Here is a 15,527-nt window from a genome sequence, read left to right on the forward strand (position 1 = left end):
ACACTTTCTCTTCCCACACAGTAGGGCCGCTGCTTGCAAGCCGCAGGTTTCCAATGGCATCGTTCCACACAAACCACTGTTTCATTTTGTTTCCCATCATGTGTAATTCTTCAGCGGTGCTGCTTCATGTGCTACAGTATATACTGTATCAGATTGAATCAAAGAATATGCAGAGTATTCCACCTGTTCATCCATGTATTTCCAATGCATGTGCAGTATTTTTCTTTTCTTTTTTCTCTTATTTATTCATTTATTTATTTACCCGTTTCGAATCTATGGAAGGTGCCAGAGGGCGTAATGCAATTGTGAATCATTGGGACTTAGGTAACTCTTTTATATTGCTGCCAAGTCCAAACATATTTCAGAGCAGAACCCAATAAAGCCACTGTGATTTATGAACTCAGTCTTTTCACCAGTTTGCCATCTATTTTTGTTTTCTTGTTTTGTTTGTTTAGTTTAGTTTTTTTCTTTCCTTCCAAAGCAATCTTGAGAGTGACACATCTGTAAAGTGATAAGAAGAATGTTGATGATGATTTTTGCATGTGGCCTGGGGACCACAGGAAAGAGATTGGAAGAAAACAAATTGAGACCATTATACTGAATGGAAATTTCTGCTGTGTGAGACAATGACATGCAAACTGTGTTTTCCTTAACAAAAACCTCTCTCCCTTCTGCTCTCTCCCTCTTCCTCTCATATCGGTAGATAACAAATACGCCCCTGCAGTGAGTCTAAATGGCTTCATATTCATCCTGGGAGGAGCCTATGCTCGAGCCACCACTATCTATGACCCAGACAAAGGCAATATCAAGGCTGGTCCCAACATGAATCACTCTCGGCAGTTCTGCAGGTAAGAGATTATTAATGTTGCAGCACCACATGTACGTTAAATACTCTGTGACGTTATTGGACCGCCTAAAGAGATACAGACGGGTGATAAATCAAACGGAAGGTGTTGAGCCACCACGTGTTGCCAGAACAGCTTCTCCTTGCCCCTCAGCACTGATGCTGCTCAGAGCTCTCCTAGAGAGACCAACACTAGTCTGCCAAATCTATTCCCTCATCTGGAGTTTTTATAATGGTGGTGGGGAACAACGTCGAACAGGTCCAAAATCTTCCAGAAGTCCTCATTAGGGCTTGGAGCTAGTGGCTGTTAAGGTCATAACATTTGATTTACTTGTCCTTAGGCCTGGGACATTGTCATTGTGGAGGAGACCGCTAACATCAGGAAAGAAATGTTTCATTGGAGGATAAAGTTAATCTCTCAGAACAACATTGCCTCTAAGGAGCCAGATAATGCCAGAAAAAGGCCCCTACAGCACAAAAGAGCCACTGCGTCACCTCATTGTAGGTGTCAGGCATCCAGTATCCTCTTCCCCTGGTGTTTTCTGCTGAAAGAGCCATGCCTCTTACCATCTGGATAGAAAATCTGAATCATCCCAGCTTCCTTGGCATCTTTATACATGATGCCACAGAGCATAATTAGATGCTAATTGCTTAATTGTAGCATGCAGTGCACCTGTATACGAGCATGCGCACCGGTTTTAATTACCCACAATTTTACTCAGAGTTTTCCTTTAAGTCTCCACGTAAAAGCTAAGCATAACAGTAATCTGCCAGCCATGTGTCATGACACGGGTAAATATTTTCCAGCCAGCTAATTAAACTTTGAACAATACCAGTTTTGATGCTGGCAATATTTCCAACACCGTATCAGGAGTGAAACTCCTCCCTCGGATGGGAAAATATTTCTATCATTCATGGGCTTTGTTTTTTAGCTTTTAATTCGGTTCAGTTTTATTGAGGGTGACATATAGGTAATACGTGTTGTTAGTTTAATTTATTGTAGTTATGTTTCGTGTTATTGTTCTAAAAGAAGTAGGAAACTGCTGTCTACACTTGTAACCAAGAGAATTTGTGAAGACATAATGGGTGATAGAGGGAGATAAATGAAAAGTAACAACAGTGGGATCATGTCCTAATATCCCAGGCAGCTCAAGCCACTGAGGTGTGGTGTTTTCAGGATAATGAACTCACACTTTTCTGGGCCTGAAGCAGGTTTTTTTTTTTTTTTTTTTTTTTTTATGCAGAAACTGAGAAAGAAAGAAGCATGCGTGAAATACATTTGGGAAGCAATTACAGACAGTGATCTTATGTGCAGAATGTATAACATAAATCATGTTGTCAGAGTTATTGATAAGCTGCAGCAGCACGCGCCAGGCAGCTGTTCTGCTACATTTAACGAACTCTGATGCAAGAGAGGAAGACATGGGGGGGGCGGGGGGGGGACAACAAACAAACAGAGCTGCCAAAAAGAGAAGTACTCAGAAACAGCACTATCTGCAGTGCATGCTCCTGCACAGAAGTCTTGTGGGTCATTGTGTGCTGGAGCACTAATATACTCCCCTGGCTGCATTCGACCCTCTGCAGACCTGCACCCTTCCCTCTGTTTATCAGGAGGAGCAGCTCCAGGCTTTGCCCTGCACACTCTCCATTTTGGATCAGCTGTGCTAGCTCTCTGAGTAGATTTAGGCTTTATGTAATAATCTTTGTCAGTCCCAACAGTGTTGTAAATTGCTGCAATAGGACGGCATGCTGTTAACGGTGTGTGTTTGAGCGTGCACTATATGTAAATGCAGATCATTCCAAGCCCCAATAGGAGTACAAAGCCCTAATCAGCTTACAGCCCAAGTTTTAATCCGCTCTGCATACAAACTCCTGTTTCTGTTTCTCATATCAAGTGAACATGTTTGTATAGATATTTGCTTTTTCGTTAGTTTTCTCTTTCACCCTCAAGAGGAACTGTAATGTGTGTAGGTTTTTTTTTTTGTTTTTTTTTTCCCCCCCATATCTTAAAAAGTAGCCTAATTGACAGCATGTGTTAGAGACGTCAAATGAATGAAAGGTGTGGTGCCTGGCACCAATCGACAATCAGAATGCTTGTGAAGATTTTGTCTCCTGTCTGGCTTTGTTGTCTAGTCACGATTAACAATAACAGTATTCCTGCTGCCCTGACTCACTGTAGCTATCTACTATCAAAGCCACATTAGCTCACACTTGTTCTCACCCACTTATCTCCCTGACGCTGATGACCTCTCATTATTTGTGCCAAGGCTGCTCTGGTTGGTAGTCATGCTGTGTTTCGCCCGTTGAGGTTTTTCTTTGTTGTTTTTTTTTTTTTGTTTTGTTTTTGTTTTTTGTTTTTTCCTAAGCAGCAGGAGGAAATGTTTGCATTAGCAGCAACAAAATACAGCTCTTATATGCTGCAGGAGAGAGACCAGTCAGACAAGCACATTAATACTATTATATCGAAAGTACAAGTATTGTGGAATTTGCTTAAATAACTAGCCTGGTAGAGCCTGTTATATGTCCAGCTGTGTTATTGCTCGTCATACTTGCCCAGATCACACCTCAAACTCAAGAAAGCAACTTATTGTGGGAAAGATCTCATCAGCTAACTCTTGTACAGCCCGTCGTTTGTGCATGTCTTGTACAGATTAAACGAACTAGCCCAACAAATGGGAACATAGTGCTCCATTAAATAGCTGAGTCCTGCTTTTTGGGGATAACCTGCTGCTAGTTGGTTCATATTTAATGGATAGACATGTTAATGCTATCAATCTAAGGTCCTACAGATATACTGGATAATGTTGAACGGTTCCTTTAACCCTGTGTGTCTGTGCAGTGCTGTGATCCTGGACGGGAAGATCTACGCCACAGGAGGCATTGTGAGCAGTGAGGGTCCAGCCCTCGGCAACATGGAGACTTTCGACCCATGCACCAACACTTGGGCGCTCCTGCAGTCACTGCCATGCCCACTCTTCAGACACGGCTGCGTGGTCATCAAAAAGTACATCCAGAGCGGCTGATGGCGGCAAGTAACTGTTCACACTGGGTCGATGCCAAACACCAGCTGAGCTCCGGTTGTGGGACAATGTGCAACGGCAGCTTAGGGCCGGGCCTGTCGGTCATTCAGTCATTGACCTCTGGACTTGACGCCAGCATCCATTCGCCCCTGTTACCTGTCCCACCCACCCCACCTAAAAAAGCCCTGTGCAGAATGTACTCATGTTCAACTACTCAGCCATGTCAGGTGGCCATGCCTAACTTCCAGTACTGTATGTGTCATGGTAGTAGTTCATCCTCTCATCCACCAGGCACAGGGACCCTCTTAGTAATTTACAAACTCCTTGATTTTTAATGACGTTGTAACTCTTTTCTTCTCAGTTATGTCTTTTTCAGATCTCTGTAAACTCAACACCTCCCTGTTTGTTTAACACACTGTGACTCAGTGCTGTGCAAGCCATTTGCAGCTTAAGGTTCTTGTCCCTTTTTGAGTAAATTGTCTTTGGCAGGTGTAGGCTCCATAGTCATTCATTAGAGAGCAGAGTTTCTTTGTGGTGTATGAACATTTTTTCAGCAGTGACATCTACAGAGCAGGAGGAAAATGAAGGAAAGGTATCCAACTGTTTTCCTCTTCATCAGTGGATTTGACAAGTGTCTTCTCTCTGCATCGTGCGGGGGTGAAATTCCTTCAGCGTGCGGATTTAGGAGGTGATTCGAAGAACAGATTTGAACTCCAAGTAACCCCATTTTTGTGATGGCTTGCTAAACATTGGAAAAAACATGCTATCTGGGTCAGGTAGGATTTTAATAAGAGAGAAAATCTTTATTTTTACTTTGTTCTTTTGCGATTCCCACTTGATTGGGATGCCATCTGGCGGGTGAGTGGCCTGTTTTTTTTTCCATTGATTTATACTCTCAAACTCTGGGAAAAAAGAAAGCTGGGGATTTAGAAAGAGGGAATTCTTCCCTTCCACTGATGTCGGAACAGATGTTCAAGTTGGGGCAGTTCCTCCAGATAAAAGCACAATAATCACCTGTGACCGTTATAAGAGTAATCTGTTGATCCATCTTTTCCTCTGGACTTTACCAGCTTCTCCTCCCATCTCTTTTTTGTTTTGTACAATGTGTTTCATTGCAACCCACAAGATGTTGGGTTGCTATTCTGTAAATACAGCAAGGAAATATGTATATTTTAAAACCTGAAGGCAATTCTGTATAAATGTTTTTAGGAAAAAAAAAAAAACCCTGATAGGTTGGATTCAAAAGGTATGTCTGTAAATCTGTACCCAAAAAGAAGAAATTAACAATTGTTATTATTGAAGCCTAATACATATACCATAACAATGAGCATGTTGTCAAGTCTGAGTTTTTTTTTTTGCTTGGTTTGTTTTTATATGGGTTTAGGTACAGACTTTGCTCAGTTAGGTTCCTTATAAGCAATGAAAATATTCTGTGTACCACAGAGCAGTGACGAAATAATCAAAAATCAAAATATAAACATTCCAAAGTGTGTTTATGACAAAGAAAGAAGCAACTAATTTTCTTCAATATGTTAGCAATGTTAGCTTGACCTTCAACCTTTGCCCATAAAAATTATTTCATGACATGAGAATTGTGAGTACCATTGGGAGGTCACAGCAACCTTGGACCACTAAATCTGATCGGTTCATTATATTTGTACCACATTTAAAGCAATTTTCTTAACTTTCCTGTAGGACAGATGTACAGAAACATAAAACAATTAATTGAATATTCAGTGGTGCATAAAATGGCAGACAATCAAATTTTACTCTAAGTAAGCAACACTTAAACTATACAGTTTGCACCTTTTATTCAAGTATATCACAGCAGTTTATTTGAGAAATACAGTAAATGTTTCATTTCAGATATAACTTACACTAAAGTAACAATTGCAAACATGTGTGTTAAATACACAAAAGAATTAACAATGCTATGAAAAAAGTCTTGACTAAATTAACTGTGAGGGGGGAAAAAAAAAAATAGGGAAGAACAAAGTAATTCTGGATAGAACAAACCCTTTCTCCTTCTGCATACTGGACTACGTAGAATCAACTACCAGACAAAAATTGGTTGTTAGTCCAAACTGGCTACAATTCAAAACAAGAAAGGAAGATCACAATGTATGACATTTAAACTACCCATATATTATTTTCCAAAATGTCTTTAAATCCATAAACATAACTCTTTTGGTAGAACGTGAACAATTAGAATTAAAAAAAAAAAAAAAAAAAATTATCTGGTCTTGATTCTCATTCTTGGTTGAACTACACTGACACTACATTTTAAATATCAGTCCTGTCCTCATGTTAGTGTTTTCCAGTATGCCACAGTCTGTAACCACTTCTGACAAAGAAAATATCAGAGCAATGGAATAAATAGAAAAGGTGAAAGGGCATGTTGCCACATGTTGAACCTGAGAGACCTGTAAACCCTTTAATCCCCCGTACACGCCAAATAAAATGCTACACAAATGCTACACAAGTCAGAAAATGTGTAAAAAAAAAAAAACATATGCTTCCCAATCCGTTAAATTTCAAATGTACAAAAAGAAAATTTAATGAACATTAGATGTAAAACATGTCTAACAATAAATTAATCAATTCTTAGATGAAAATCTGCAGAAAACATATCGGGGTGGGGGAGAGGATGTGTAAATGCTCTCTAGCGTCTAAGAAGGTCTGGGCTGATAGTATCAAAGAGGAGCAGGTCTAGGACGTTTCCTCAGTGTCAAGGTACAGTAGAAATTAAGAGAACCTGAAACTAAAGCATAAAATATACAGTCCATGAAATATCCTTAAAATTTATGCAATCATCATCTGGCTCAAATGCAAACATACATAACAATCAGAGATATAAACAACTCTTGGATTACTGCAGCAGCCATGGTTGCACTGATCTGGTACCTAAGATGGTACTGATGTTGCAACAGTATTTTAGGGGGAGAAAAATACTGTTTATGTACCCAGTAAACAGTTTTCGCATGAAAATAAATTAAGCTGAGGTAGCGTTGGTTTTTCTCTCTGCAGTAGTCCAAGTGCCAACCTGTCATTGCCAGTTTGCATATGGTCTTTTTGTCCCCTAAAATCTGAAAAAGGCAGAGGTGAGCTGGGGTCAGAGTTGCACCAAGCGGTTTTGAGGATTGGACAAGAGTGCTTTGAGAGAAAGAAGGGGCCTTCTTCAGTCTACACCTGCTCAAAATATGGCATCTTCAAAAATATGAGCATGCCACAAAAACCTTATAAAGCTTCAGTAAACACCTTAATTTACTGCAGTTTGAAAACACACTGTGTTGGCCACAGAGGAGAATCCAGCTTCTCTTTTCTGGTGTTGAGAAAACAGAATGAAACAAATCCATAAAGTCGGTACACACATGTAAAAGAACAGAAAATAAAAACTTAAATCATTTAATGCTTTATACAGACCTTAGTGACGAGCACTGCCTAGAATGGCCTTGTTCATCGTCGGATTAACGTCCCATGCAAAAACAATCAACTCAAGCAAAGCATTTTATAAAAAAGTAAAAAATTATTATCAAATACACAACATAATACAGAGGTTCTATGACCATCAATTCGAACATATTTATAGTTGAAAGAGAAATCATGTGAACAGGCACCATTTTGTCAGCACCTTCAAAGGGAGTGAGATAACACTTGGCACAATAGACTCATTTGTTTTTTCCCCTCCTCTTTGCATATGAAGAACTTAAAGAAAAAAAAAAAAAAGAAAAAAGCTAGTGCTGTCTGCTCAGGTGGAAACTGATCTCCCTCCACTGGTCTGGGGTAAAACAGGGTTTGAATACATTTAAATATTGTAACAACATTTCAAGTGTTCCAGACACATCGGGCCTGACACAACCCAGCCACAGAGGTGAGAGCGTGGTATTCCTCAGGTTTTCAAATGCCTTTAATTCATTATTTGTTTAAACCAAGCAGAGATGTAGAATTTTGATATGTTGCTAACTGACCTTATGGCATTGAGTTATAGATCATCCTCTTGTTTTTTTTTTGTTTTTTTTTGTTTTTTTTGCATGTCTAGGTCACTGTGACTTCAGTGGTTAAGACCCACCCCAACTTGGAGCCTGTTCATTGTCACAAGAAGTAATTAATAAATCCTGCTAAATATATCAGTTTCATATGAGGTTTTAAATAAGGCACACACTAGGCAGTGCAAAACTACACACGCGTTCCAATTTGTACTGCTTCCAGTTCCTCAGTCGGGGTGTCGATAGGAAAATCTACTGGCGGCACAGCTTGGGGGGGGGGGGGGGGGGGGGGACATTCATACTGTGAATGGAGTAAGGAGGGAGGTGCACCTAACACAAACTATGTAGAACATGACATTCGGCTAAGACTGAATGCCAGAGGGGGTCCAAGAGCGAATGCTTTGAGTGGGGTGGTTTTATAGCTGATCTACTGGCTCTGCCCATTCACCTAAAGCTCTGAGACCAACACACCTGATGACTGCTGCAATGAGGGGAACATAACCAGCTCTAGTTCAGGTGTGGCAGAACTGCTAAAACTTCTTTTTAAACTCAAGGTCTGGGTGGGTGTCCTTGATGGTGGCTCAGATACTGAACTAATCAAGTAGCTGCAATGGCAGAAAACATTGTGGGAATAACTGGCCTATGATGAAGCATTGTGCTTGAGGGCAAGATGGGCTCAGCAACGTAGATCAGTGATTCAAAACATAATCAGCCCCCTTCTAGCGGCACTCTGCATTCACACTTCTGCTGGTGAGGATCCAAGTGTGTGTGTGTGTGTGTGTGTGTGTAATTGTAGTTTGTATTGGTAGAAATGCATGCATACCCAAGCATCAGGGGTGTGTATGCATGGTTTGCTCCAAGGAGAAGCAGCCGGGTTGCAGTATGAGATCACCCGCTCTGTTGGTTTTGCTAATCATCCAAGTTAAGAAATAATCCCAAGAGCAGCATGGATAAAAGTAAAGGTAGCACCCGAGTAGCACCAGCATTGCCCGTCACCGTTGGTGTGTTTGCATGTGTGACTGACACACCTCCACGGGTTTGGTTGTGTAGAATGGGTCTGGATCTGGCCAGGTTCCTGAGACGATAGCACCATTGAATGTCTCTGTCCTCAACCTTGTCCTCATTGTGCTCCCTCTCAGCATGAGGAGGGCATGGGAGCATGTGTGTTTTGGAGGGCTGCACCCAGAAGCTCCTTCACTCAGTTTGTGTTTGTGGTCCCAGGCTGTTCAGGATCTACCTGATTGGTTCATTTTCTCCATCTCACAGGAATGTATCAAAATGCTGGATTCTCTCCTCAATCTCCTGCACCAGAAACAGAAAAAGACACACACAGATAAACACAAACTGCAAACTCTCAACCAACACAGAAAACTTAGATGTGTGTATAAAGCATCTGTGCTCCACGGCTTCAATATTACTTGGAAATTTCCCACAGCAAACAACAGCTTTCACCATGATAAATGATGTAAAATGAAGCAAAGCTGTGCTGGAATGAGACAGGCAATTTTTCTCAGCATGAAAACAGCAGAGTTTGACACTGACTAAATCTGAACAGAGCCAGAGGAAGAGAGATGGATGTTAGTCTGCAATAGACCATGATTAATGCCTTGAAGATGTTACACTGTGTGTTTTCTCTCATCTGAATGGCTGAGTCAGTTCAACAGACACCACTACAAAATTCCAATCCACATCTACAACAAAAGTTAAAAAGTATCAACTTCACAGTAGACAACAATTTTACGCTTCTAAAAGAGGGTAAACTTTTCCGTGAATAGTTCGTCATTACTGAAAACTTTTAAGTGACACATAACATTGCAATCTCCTTTAATAGTGTTTGTGATGACAGGGAATCTTGAACCAAGACAGAAAAGGTTTCAGTGAGGCTGAAACTATTTGGTAAGTAATTGTTTAGTCCACCTACAGAAAATTAATCACAATCAATTTCAGTTTTGCTAACTGATGGACTATAAGTAAAATGCCAAAAATTCTAATCTAAAACTTTTAAAGAACCATGTATTCACTGTACAAAACAAGAAAAGTGAATTTTTCCATTCTATTGTTTGGAGTAATTGAAAATTTGGGCTTAAAAGCCAGTTCACTTTTATAGCTTGTGAATTCAGCACCATTTTCTAGCCAACTCCTGATTATAAATAGCTTTTGTAATCCTCTGATGCCCAAAAACGGTGCAATTGGTGTGGCGCCTCAGTGAAATAAGATAGATCACACATTCTCATTAATAATCAGGATTATAACAAGCTACAACAAATATATTTTGCTTTTTTGGGGGGAATATCTTTGAAATGGGAGCAGGGCTGATGTTATGCTGCATCTGAATCTAACTCTCCATTAACCATAACCATTAGGCACTTAGCACACATTCATAACACCACAGCTATGAAAACCAGGTCACACAAGATGTAAAAAGCCAGTGAAGCTCGGACTGATGACGTTAACATGTAACTGGACAAAAAGTCACTCATATAGAGCAATCTCTAAAAGCTTCAGCTCATCATAACTCATAATGAATCAATATATGTGCTTTTCACACCATTCTTCTGGAAATTACAAACCATACACAAATATGCTGTCTTCTTGACACTGGTGCGTAACAAGCCTCTGTGCCACCTGTCCTAAACCTTGTGCCATCAGCACTGTCCCTCTCTTTACCATGGGTGGAAATCTTGCGTAGCTGTGAAGCAAGATGAGTCAAATATGGCAGAATTACAGACCTTGGTCCCTTATTTCCCAATGGAGCTTACAATAGTTGGAAATGAAAAACCAATCTTCACGCACTTAACAATGTTAAGATGTCATTAACCCATTTGTGGCAACAGCATCTAAAATCACTGTGGCATGCCCACCTTCTTTGAACCCATTTTACCTCCATCACTTCAGTTACAGATATCTTCTATTTTCCAGATGAAATTTTCTGCAACTCCGGCAAAAACAGGTTTCTCTGTGACTTGTACATGCAGATTAGGAAAGTGAGACAAACAGTAGCGTAAGCTGTTTTTATATTTACTTTTTTCGCCTAGGAAAAAGAGTGAAGAGAAAACAATCACCTCAATAAAGGTGTTGTTTCACAAGCTACTGACAAGCCATTCATAAAGATGAAAGCCAGGGCTCCAATGCTTTCTGTTCTGCAGTCTACTGTCAATATCATAGTTTTCCTCATATTCCTTGATGCTCTCCAACAATGGTACTTAATGTTGTTAAACAAGTTATCAAAGGAAGACTGAGTCTAACATCAAAGCAAGATGTTTACTGATAATGATTTAAAAAGTACACATGTTCCAAATCTCTTTGTGTTGTAAAGTCAGATCATATGTTGCAACCTACATGCAGGAATCAGCCAACACACTGCCAAATATCTAAATGGACAGAGAAAAGTGTTCTCCCCTGATGCTGCATTGGAAATACACCAACAATTATATGACTTGCAGAACACAATCTTCAGCAACAAATGTACAAACAGGCAGAGAAATAACCACCCTTGTGGTGCTAAATCAGCCAGTGACAGCTCTGGCACCACAAAGATCCAGGTCAAAAGTCAAAGACCCGTACAAAGTCTTTAATTGCGGTCTGAGAGACAGTCAAAATGATACTAGGCCTGGGGTGAGATGAATGCCAATTTGTAGAGCGAAGTATAGTCTGTGTGTTATTGTGTACAGAGCAGAGATGGTCCCTCTGGATGTAACTGGAAGAAGGGCGTAGTCCACTCCATCTGCTGAAAGGTCAGCTCTTCTAGAAGACTGAGACAAGCCATACCCCAAGGAGGACAGGGGGAGAGTAAGGGAGACAAATGTATGGACATGCTCCATTTCACTTGGATCCATGCTGCAACATTAAGCGGGAATGGCTTCAGCCGCCTTCATACATGTGCCTATGTGCACATTTTCCGCTCTCTGGGAAGTTACAAGGAGTTGAGACGTGTGTTGGAAACAGAGGCAAACAAAGCACGTGCCAAACGCGCTGACATTTCTGCTCTGGAAACACCAATTTAGGATGGCAGTATGAGATGAGCCCAGACGCACGCCCTCTCCTCCTCCTTCACCAGCCAGCCTGTCGACAGGCGGCACCACCTGGCTGACTGCTCTCTCCCCTCTCCCTCTCTCTCTCCTTCTCGCTCTCTCTGACATCCTGACAGCCAGCTTTGGCTACCAACACCAGGACAATGCCATTCCTGGCCTGCTGTCTGCACTGACATCCTACAACTGCAGCAGATGACCAGATGGTTTTCTGGGAAAATATACAGGCGCTGCTTCTGTATGGAAAATTGTCAAAAGAGATCAGAAACAAAAAGAAAAGGAAAGGACCTTGCAGTAAGTCCTTTTAGTTAACCCTTAATAATCTTAGACAAAGAATGTAATGGAAATTCCCGTGAGACTAAGGCTCTCACAATTATTTATAAACTTAATTCGAAGCTACAGTAATTATTATTTTTTAAATTCAGGTAAAGAGTCCTGGTTTCAGGTTGGCATTAGGGAGAAACATTAAATCTAAACACAAAGCTGCAGATTCAGGTTTTTGCAAAAAGAAAACTGTTGAAGTTGTAGTTCTTCCTTTTAGATAACAAAAGCTAAATGACAAATTTTAATGAAGCACGAAACCAACATTGTGTGAAATTTTTGTTTCTCTTATGAATCGTTGTGGACTCTCTTATGTCTGCATGCCTCAAACACACAACTACTGAACTAAATCTTTTACATGAGCTCATTAAATTAGAGTCCCCAATGCCCTCATTATTCTGGAGCAACAAGAACATGAACACAAAAAGAAAGTTATTTTAACTCAACCCTTTCAACTTTCAACCCTAAAGTGATATTGATTTATACCATTAACAAGGCCCTGATCCATGTCCTCTGGCAACCTGGCTCTGTCATGATTTTTGAGATGCTACTTGGCCAGTCTCAGTGTCTAGACGTCTGCTCCAAAAAGGACAAATTCTTTTTGAAACTGTTCTTCCGCCCCCTTTAACTTATCTATCAGGCCTGGAATTTTAATAGTTCAATAAATCTTCAGTTGTTCAAAACCCTCAGTGGGGGGAAAAAAAAAATTACAACGTATGACTTGACAAGTCCAAGTTACTTGGACTGAGTTATTTAGCTTGCATGAGGTCAGATGTGCAGCACAACCAGAAAATATAATGAAGCAACAATCCCCCAGGCCATTTGCCTTACAGCCTTACAGAACTACTCAATTAACCTTGTTTGCTTTATTTCTCGAATGTTCAAAAATATAGATATATTGAAAAAGATCACAGAAAAAAAGTCCAGAAAATGACAGAAAAGGGTGTCATAGGGAGTTTTTACTATATGACTTTAGGGTTAGAACATTATCAGTTAATCTGTGCCTTAGAATTGTTGCAAATAAATTTTTCCTCAAGGTGTTAGTTGCTCTTCAGGGTATAGCCTTCGTGTATACTTACCTGGGGTTAACAGTATTGCATTTTAAATCATTTTGACATAACTGTCCCAGAAACTGTATATTGACTGCATATTTCACCTTTAACCAACTACATTCTCTACTGGTAAGTGGTCAGGCAGTTAAAAGCCATTGAGAAAGACGGACCCAGAGTGTGTCGGTCTCACTAACCTCCAGTAGTTGCGTCTTGTCGTATTCTCTGCGGTACTGGTAGATAGACTGGCTAAGAAGTGAGTACAGTCTCTCTAGCTGCTCCACACTGTAGCCCTCACTCTTCTTCACCACCATATCTAGTAGTGCCTGCGGGAAGACACACAAACAGAAACACTGCAGACGTTTCTAAAAATTTTATTGATAACACACAGTAACAATGGTACTTATGAACGGACAAAGAAACTGGGGTGAATAACTGGTCACACCACTTAAGCACCGCTGTTGGTGCAACGAGACAAAGTGTTTGGAGGTCAGCTGTATTCAAACACAATTAAGATCAAAGTGACACCTAATTAAAGCTAATCATAATTAGAACCAAGTTTATATTTCACTGCTACTTTAATTAAAACATTCTGGACAGTCAACGCCCTTTTTAATTGACCTGTTCTACGCATTTTACACTAAGTCTGTGGTGTGTATTTGAACACAGGACTCATCAGAATGCAAAGCCTGAGCAGGCAAAGGCATAGTCATTAGTTACCATCATAGACAAGACAAAGAGAAGTGCCTCAGCCATGATGAAATTGTTTGTGTGCCAGTGATCATGTGTTTAACACATAAAGCCAAGGCAATATCAAGCTTAATAAGGCACAAAGTCTCTGATCAGTAACTATCTGAGATATTATTACAGGGAACATAGAAAAAAAGGTTTGTATTGCATTAATTGCTCTACTCCATCTCACTATGATTTTGGTTTCAATGACAGAACATTGCCACCATTTAGGTTAGAGACAGGCTTCACATCACTTAAAAGACTTCTAACAAGTTGTGACTTTATGAACAGTACCTCACAATGGACACTTTTTCACCTAACAGCACAAACGTGTCTAATGCAGACATGAATTTCAAACATGAGGTGCTTTGGGGATCTGCTGTGACTATTAGAAATATTTATTTTAAACTTTGGGGAGGCAGTGAAATGGCTAACAGGCTGAATTATAGATATAATACCATCAAGTTCACAGACCCATGGATTGGTTTTTCACTGTATTAGCTTTATACATGGTCGTCAAATTGCTATGCAGCATCACTGACTATTGGTCTCAGAAATTCTCTTAAGACAGCCATCGAACAAACCTTGGCTACTGTTGCATGACTACACTTTCATCTCCTCACAACAGTGTTGACAGTAACAGTGCATGGGAGACAGGGGAGATTATTAATCCCTGTCAGAGGTCTGCATTTTCTCTTGTTTCACTAGATTACAGAAACCCATGCCCACCCTTTGAAACTAATTCTACCACACACCGAGCACAACAGTTGTAAGATTAAACCTGTTACAGAACTAGACACACAATGGCTATTTCACTTTGAAGGCAGTAAATGAATTTAGGGAGCCATGTTTTAAGGTCAATATTGAGATGGAGGAGGTAAAAAAAAAAAAAAACCCATTTCCAAACTCTTGTGTGCTTTGTCACTGGAAACACATTTAATTTTCTATGCTTTCCCAGCTTCACTTCCAGTGGGGTCTCATCACTCTGCACTCAATAGGCTGGAAACATGACTTTGAGTAGATAATGCCTTTCAAACATTCACACTTTCATAACGTAATCTGGCAGTCGAGGAGGAGTCGCTGGCAATATCCCTTTGACATAAAAACCTCCACCTGGCCAATTTAATAACTCCTTTTCCCTTGGCAAATAAAATGTGCATACAGAAGCTAAGAACACGAAGACTTGCTCTAATATTCAGAGCTCATTCGAGGTGATAATGGTCATCACTGCTGCCTTCGGAGTGCAGTCAGCAGCTCTGCATTGAGCGTATTATATTGGTTTCTTTTTTTTTTTTTTTGCTTTTCATTACAGTAACTTGGGTCTAATAAAAAGGGAATTTTCAGGTTGCATTGTTTGAACCTAGCCAAGAGAACTCTTAATAAGAGTACCGAATGAAGCACATCATGGTGAGATGCCAATTTTAACAACAGGCATAAAAGCTTTAATTAGCATCATTACAAACCATCTCACATGTGTGAACTGATGTGGAATTCTCTCTAAGACAGATCTTAACAACTTCTAATGCACCATTTTCTATTTCTCAGGG

The 15,527-nt window shown here is 40.2% G+C and overlaps 2 protein-coding genes across 4 annotated transcripts in view; one reads left to right on the forward strand and one right to left on the reverse strand.

The window, feature by feature from the left end:
- The window catches only part of klhl29 (kelch like family member 29), a 192,817-nt gene extending 187,645 nt beyond the window's left edge, over window positions 1–5,172 (forward strand). For all 3 annotated transcript variants that reach the window (XM_029496549.1, XM_029496551.1, XM_029496550.1), the window contains 2 exons: window positions 704–848; window positions 3,684–5,172. In XM_029496549.1, coding sequence (XP_029352409.1) covers window positions 704–848; window positions 3,684–3,867 — 329 coding nt within the window. In that variant the 3' untranslated portion in view covers window positions 3,868–5,172. The remainder of the gene's footprint in view (window positions 1–703; window positions 849–3,683) is intronic.
- A 2,661-nt stretch (window positions 5,173–7,833) lies between these two features.
- The window catches only part of atad2b (ATPase family AAA domain containing 2B), a 60,928-nt gene continuing 53,234 nt past the window's right edge, over window positions 7,834–15,527 (reverse strand). The window contains exons 27-28 of the mRNA XM_029496209.1: window positions 13,446–13,574; window positions 7,834–9,152 (exon numbers count right to left, since the gene is read on the reverse strand). Of these exons, the coding sequence (XP_029352069.1) occupies window positions 9,111–9,152; window positions 13,446–13,574 (171 nt within the window). The 3' untranslated portion in view covers window positions 7,834–9,110. The remainder of the gene's footprint in view (window positions 9,153–13,445; window positions 13,575–15,527) is intronic.

This window comes from Echeneis naucrates, chromosome 24 (genome assembly GCF_900963305.1).
Source record: "Echeneis naucrates chromosome 24, fEcheNa1.1, whole genome shotgun sequence".
Classification (NCBI taxonomy): domain Eukaryota; kingdom Metazoa; phylum Chordata; class Actinopteri; order Carangiformes; family Echeneidae; genus Echeneis; species Echeneis naucrates.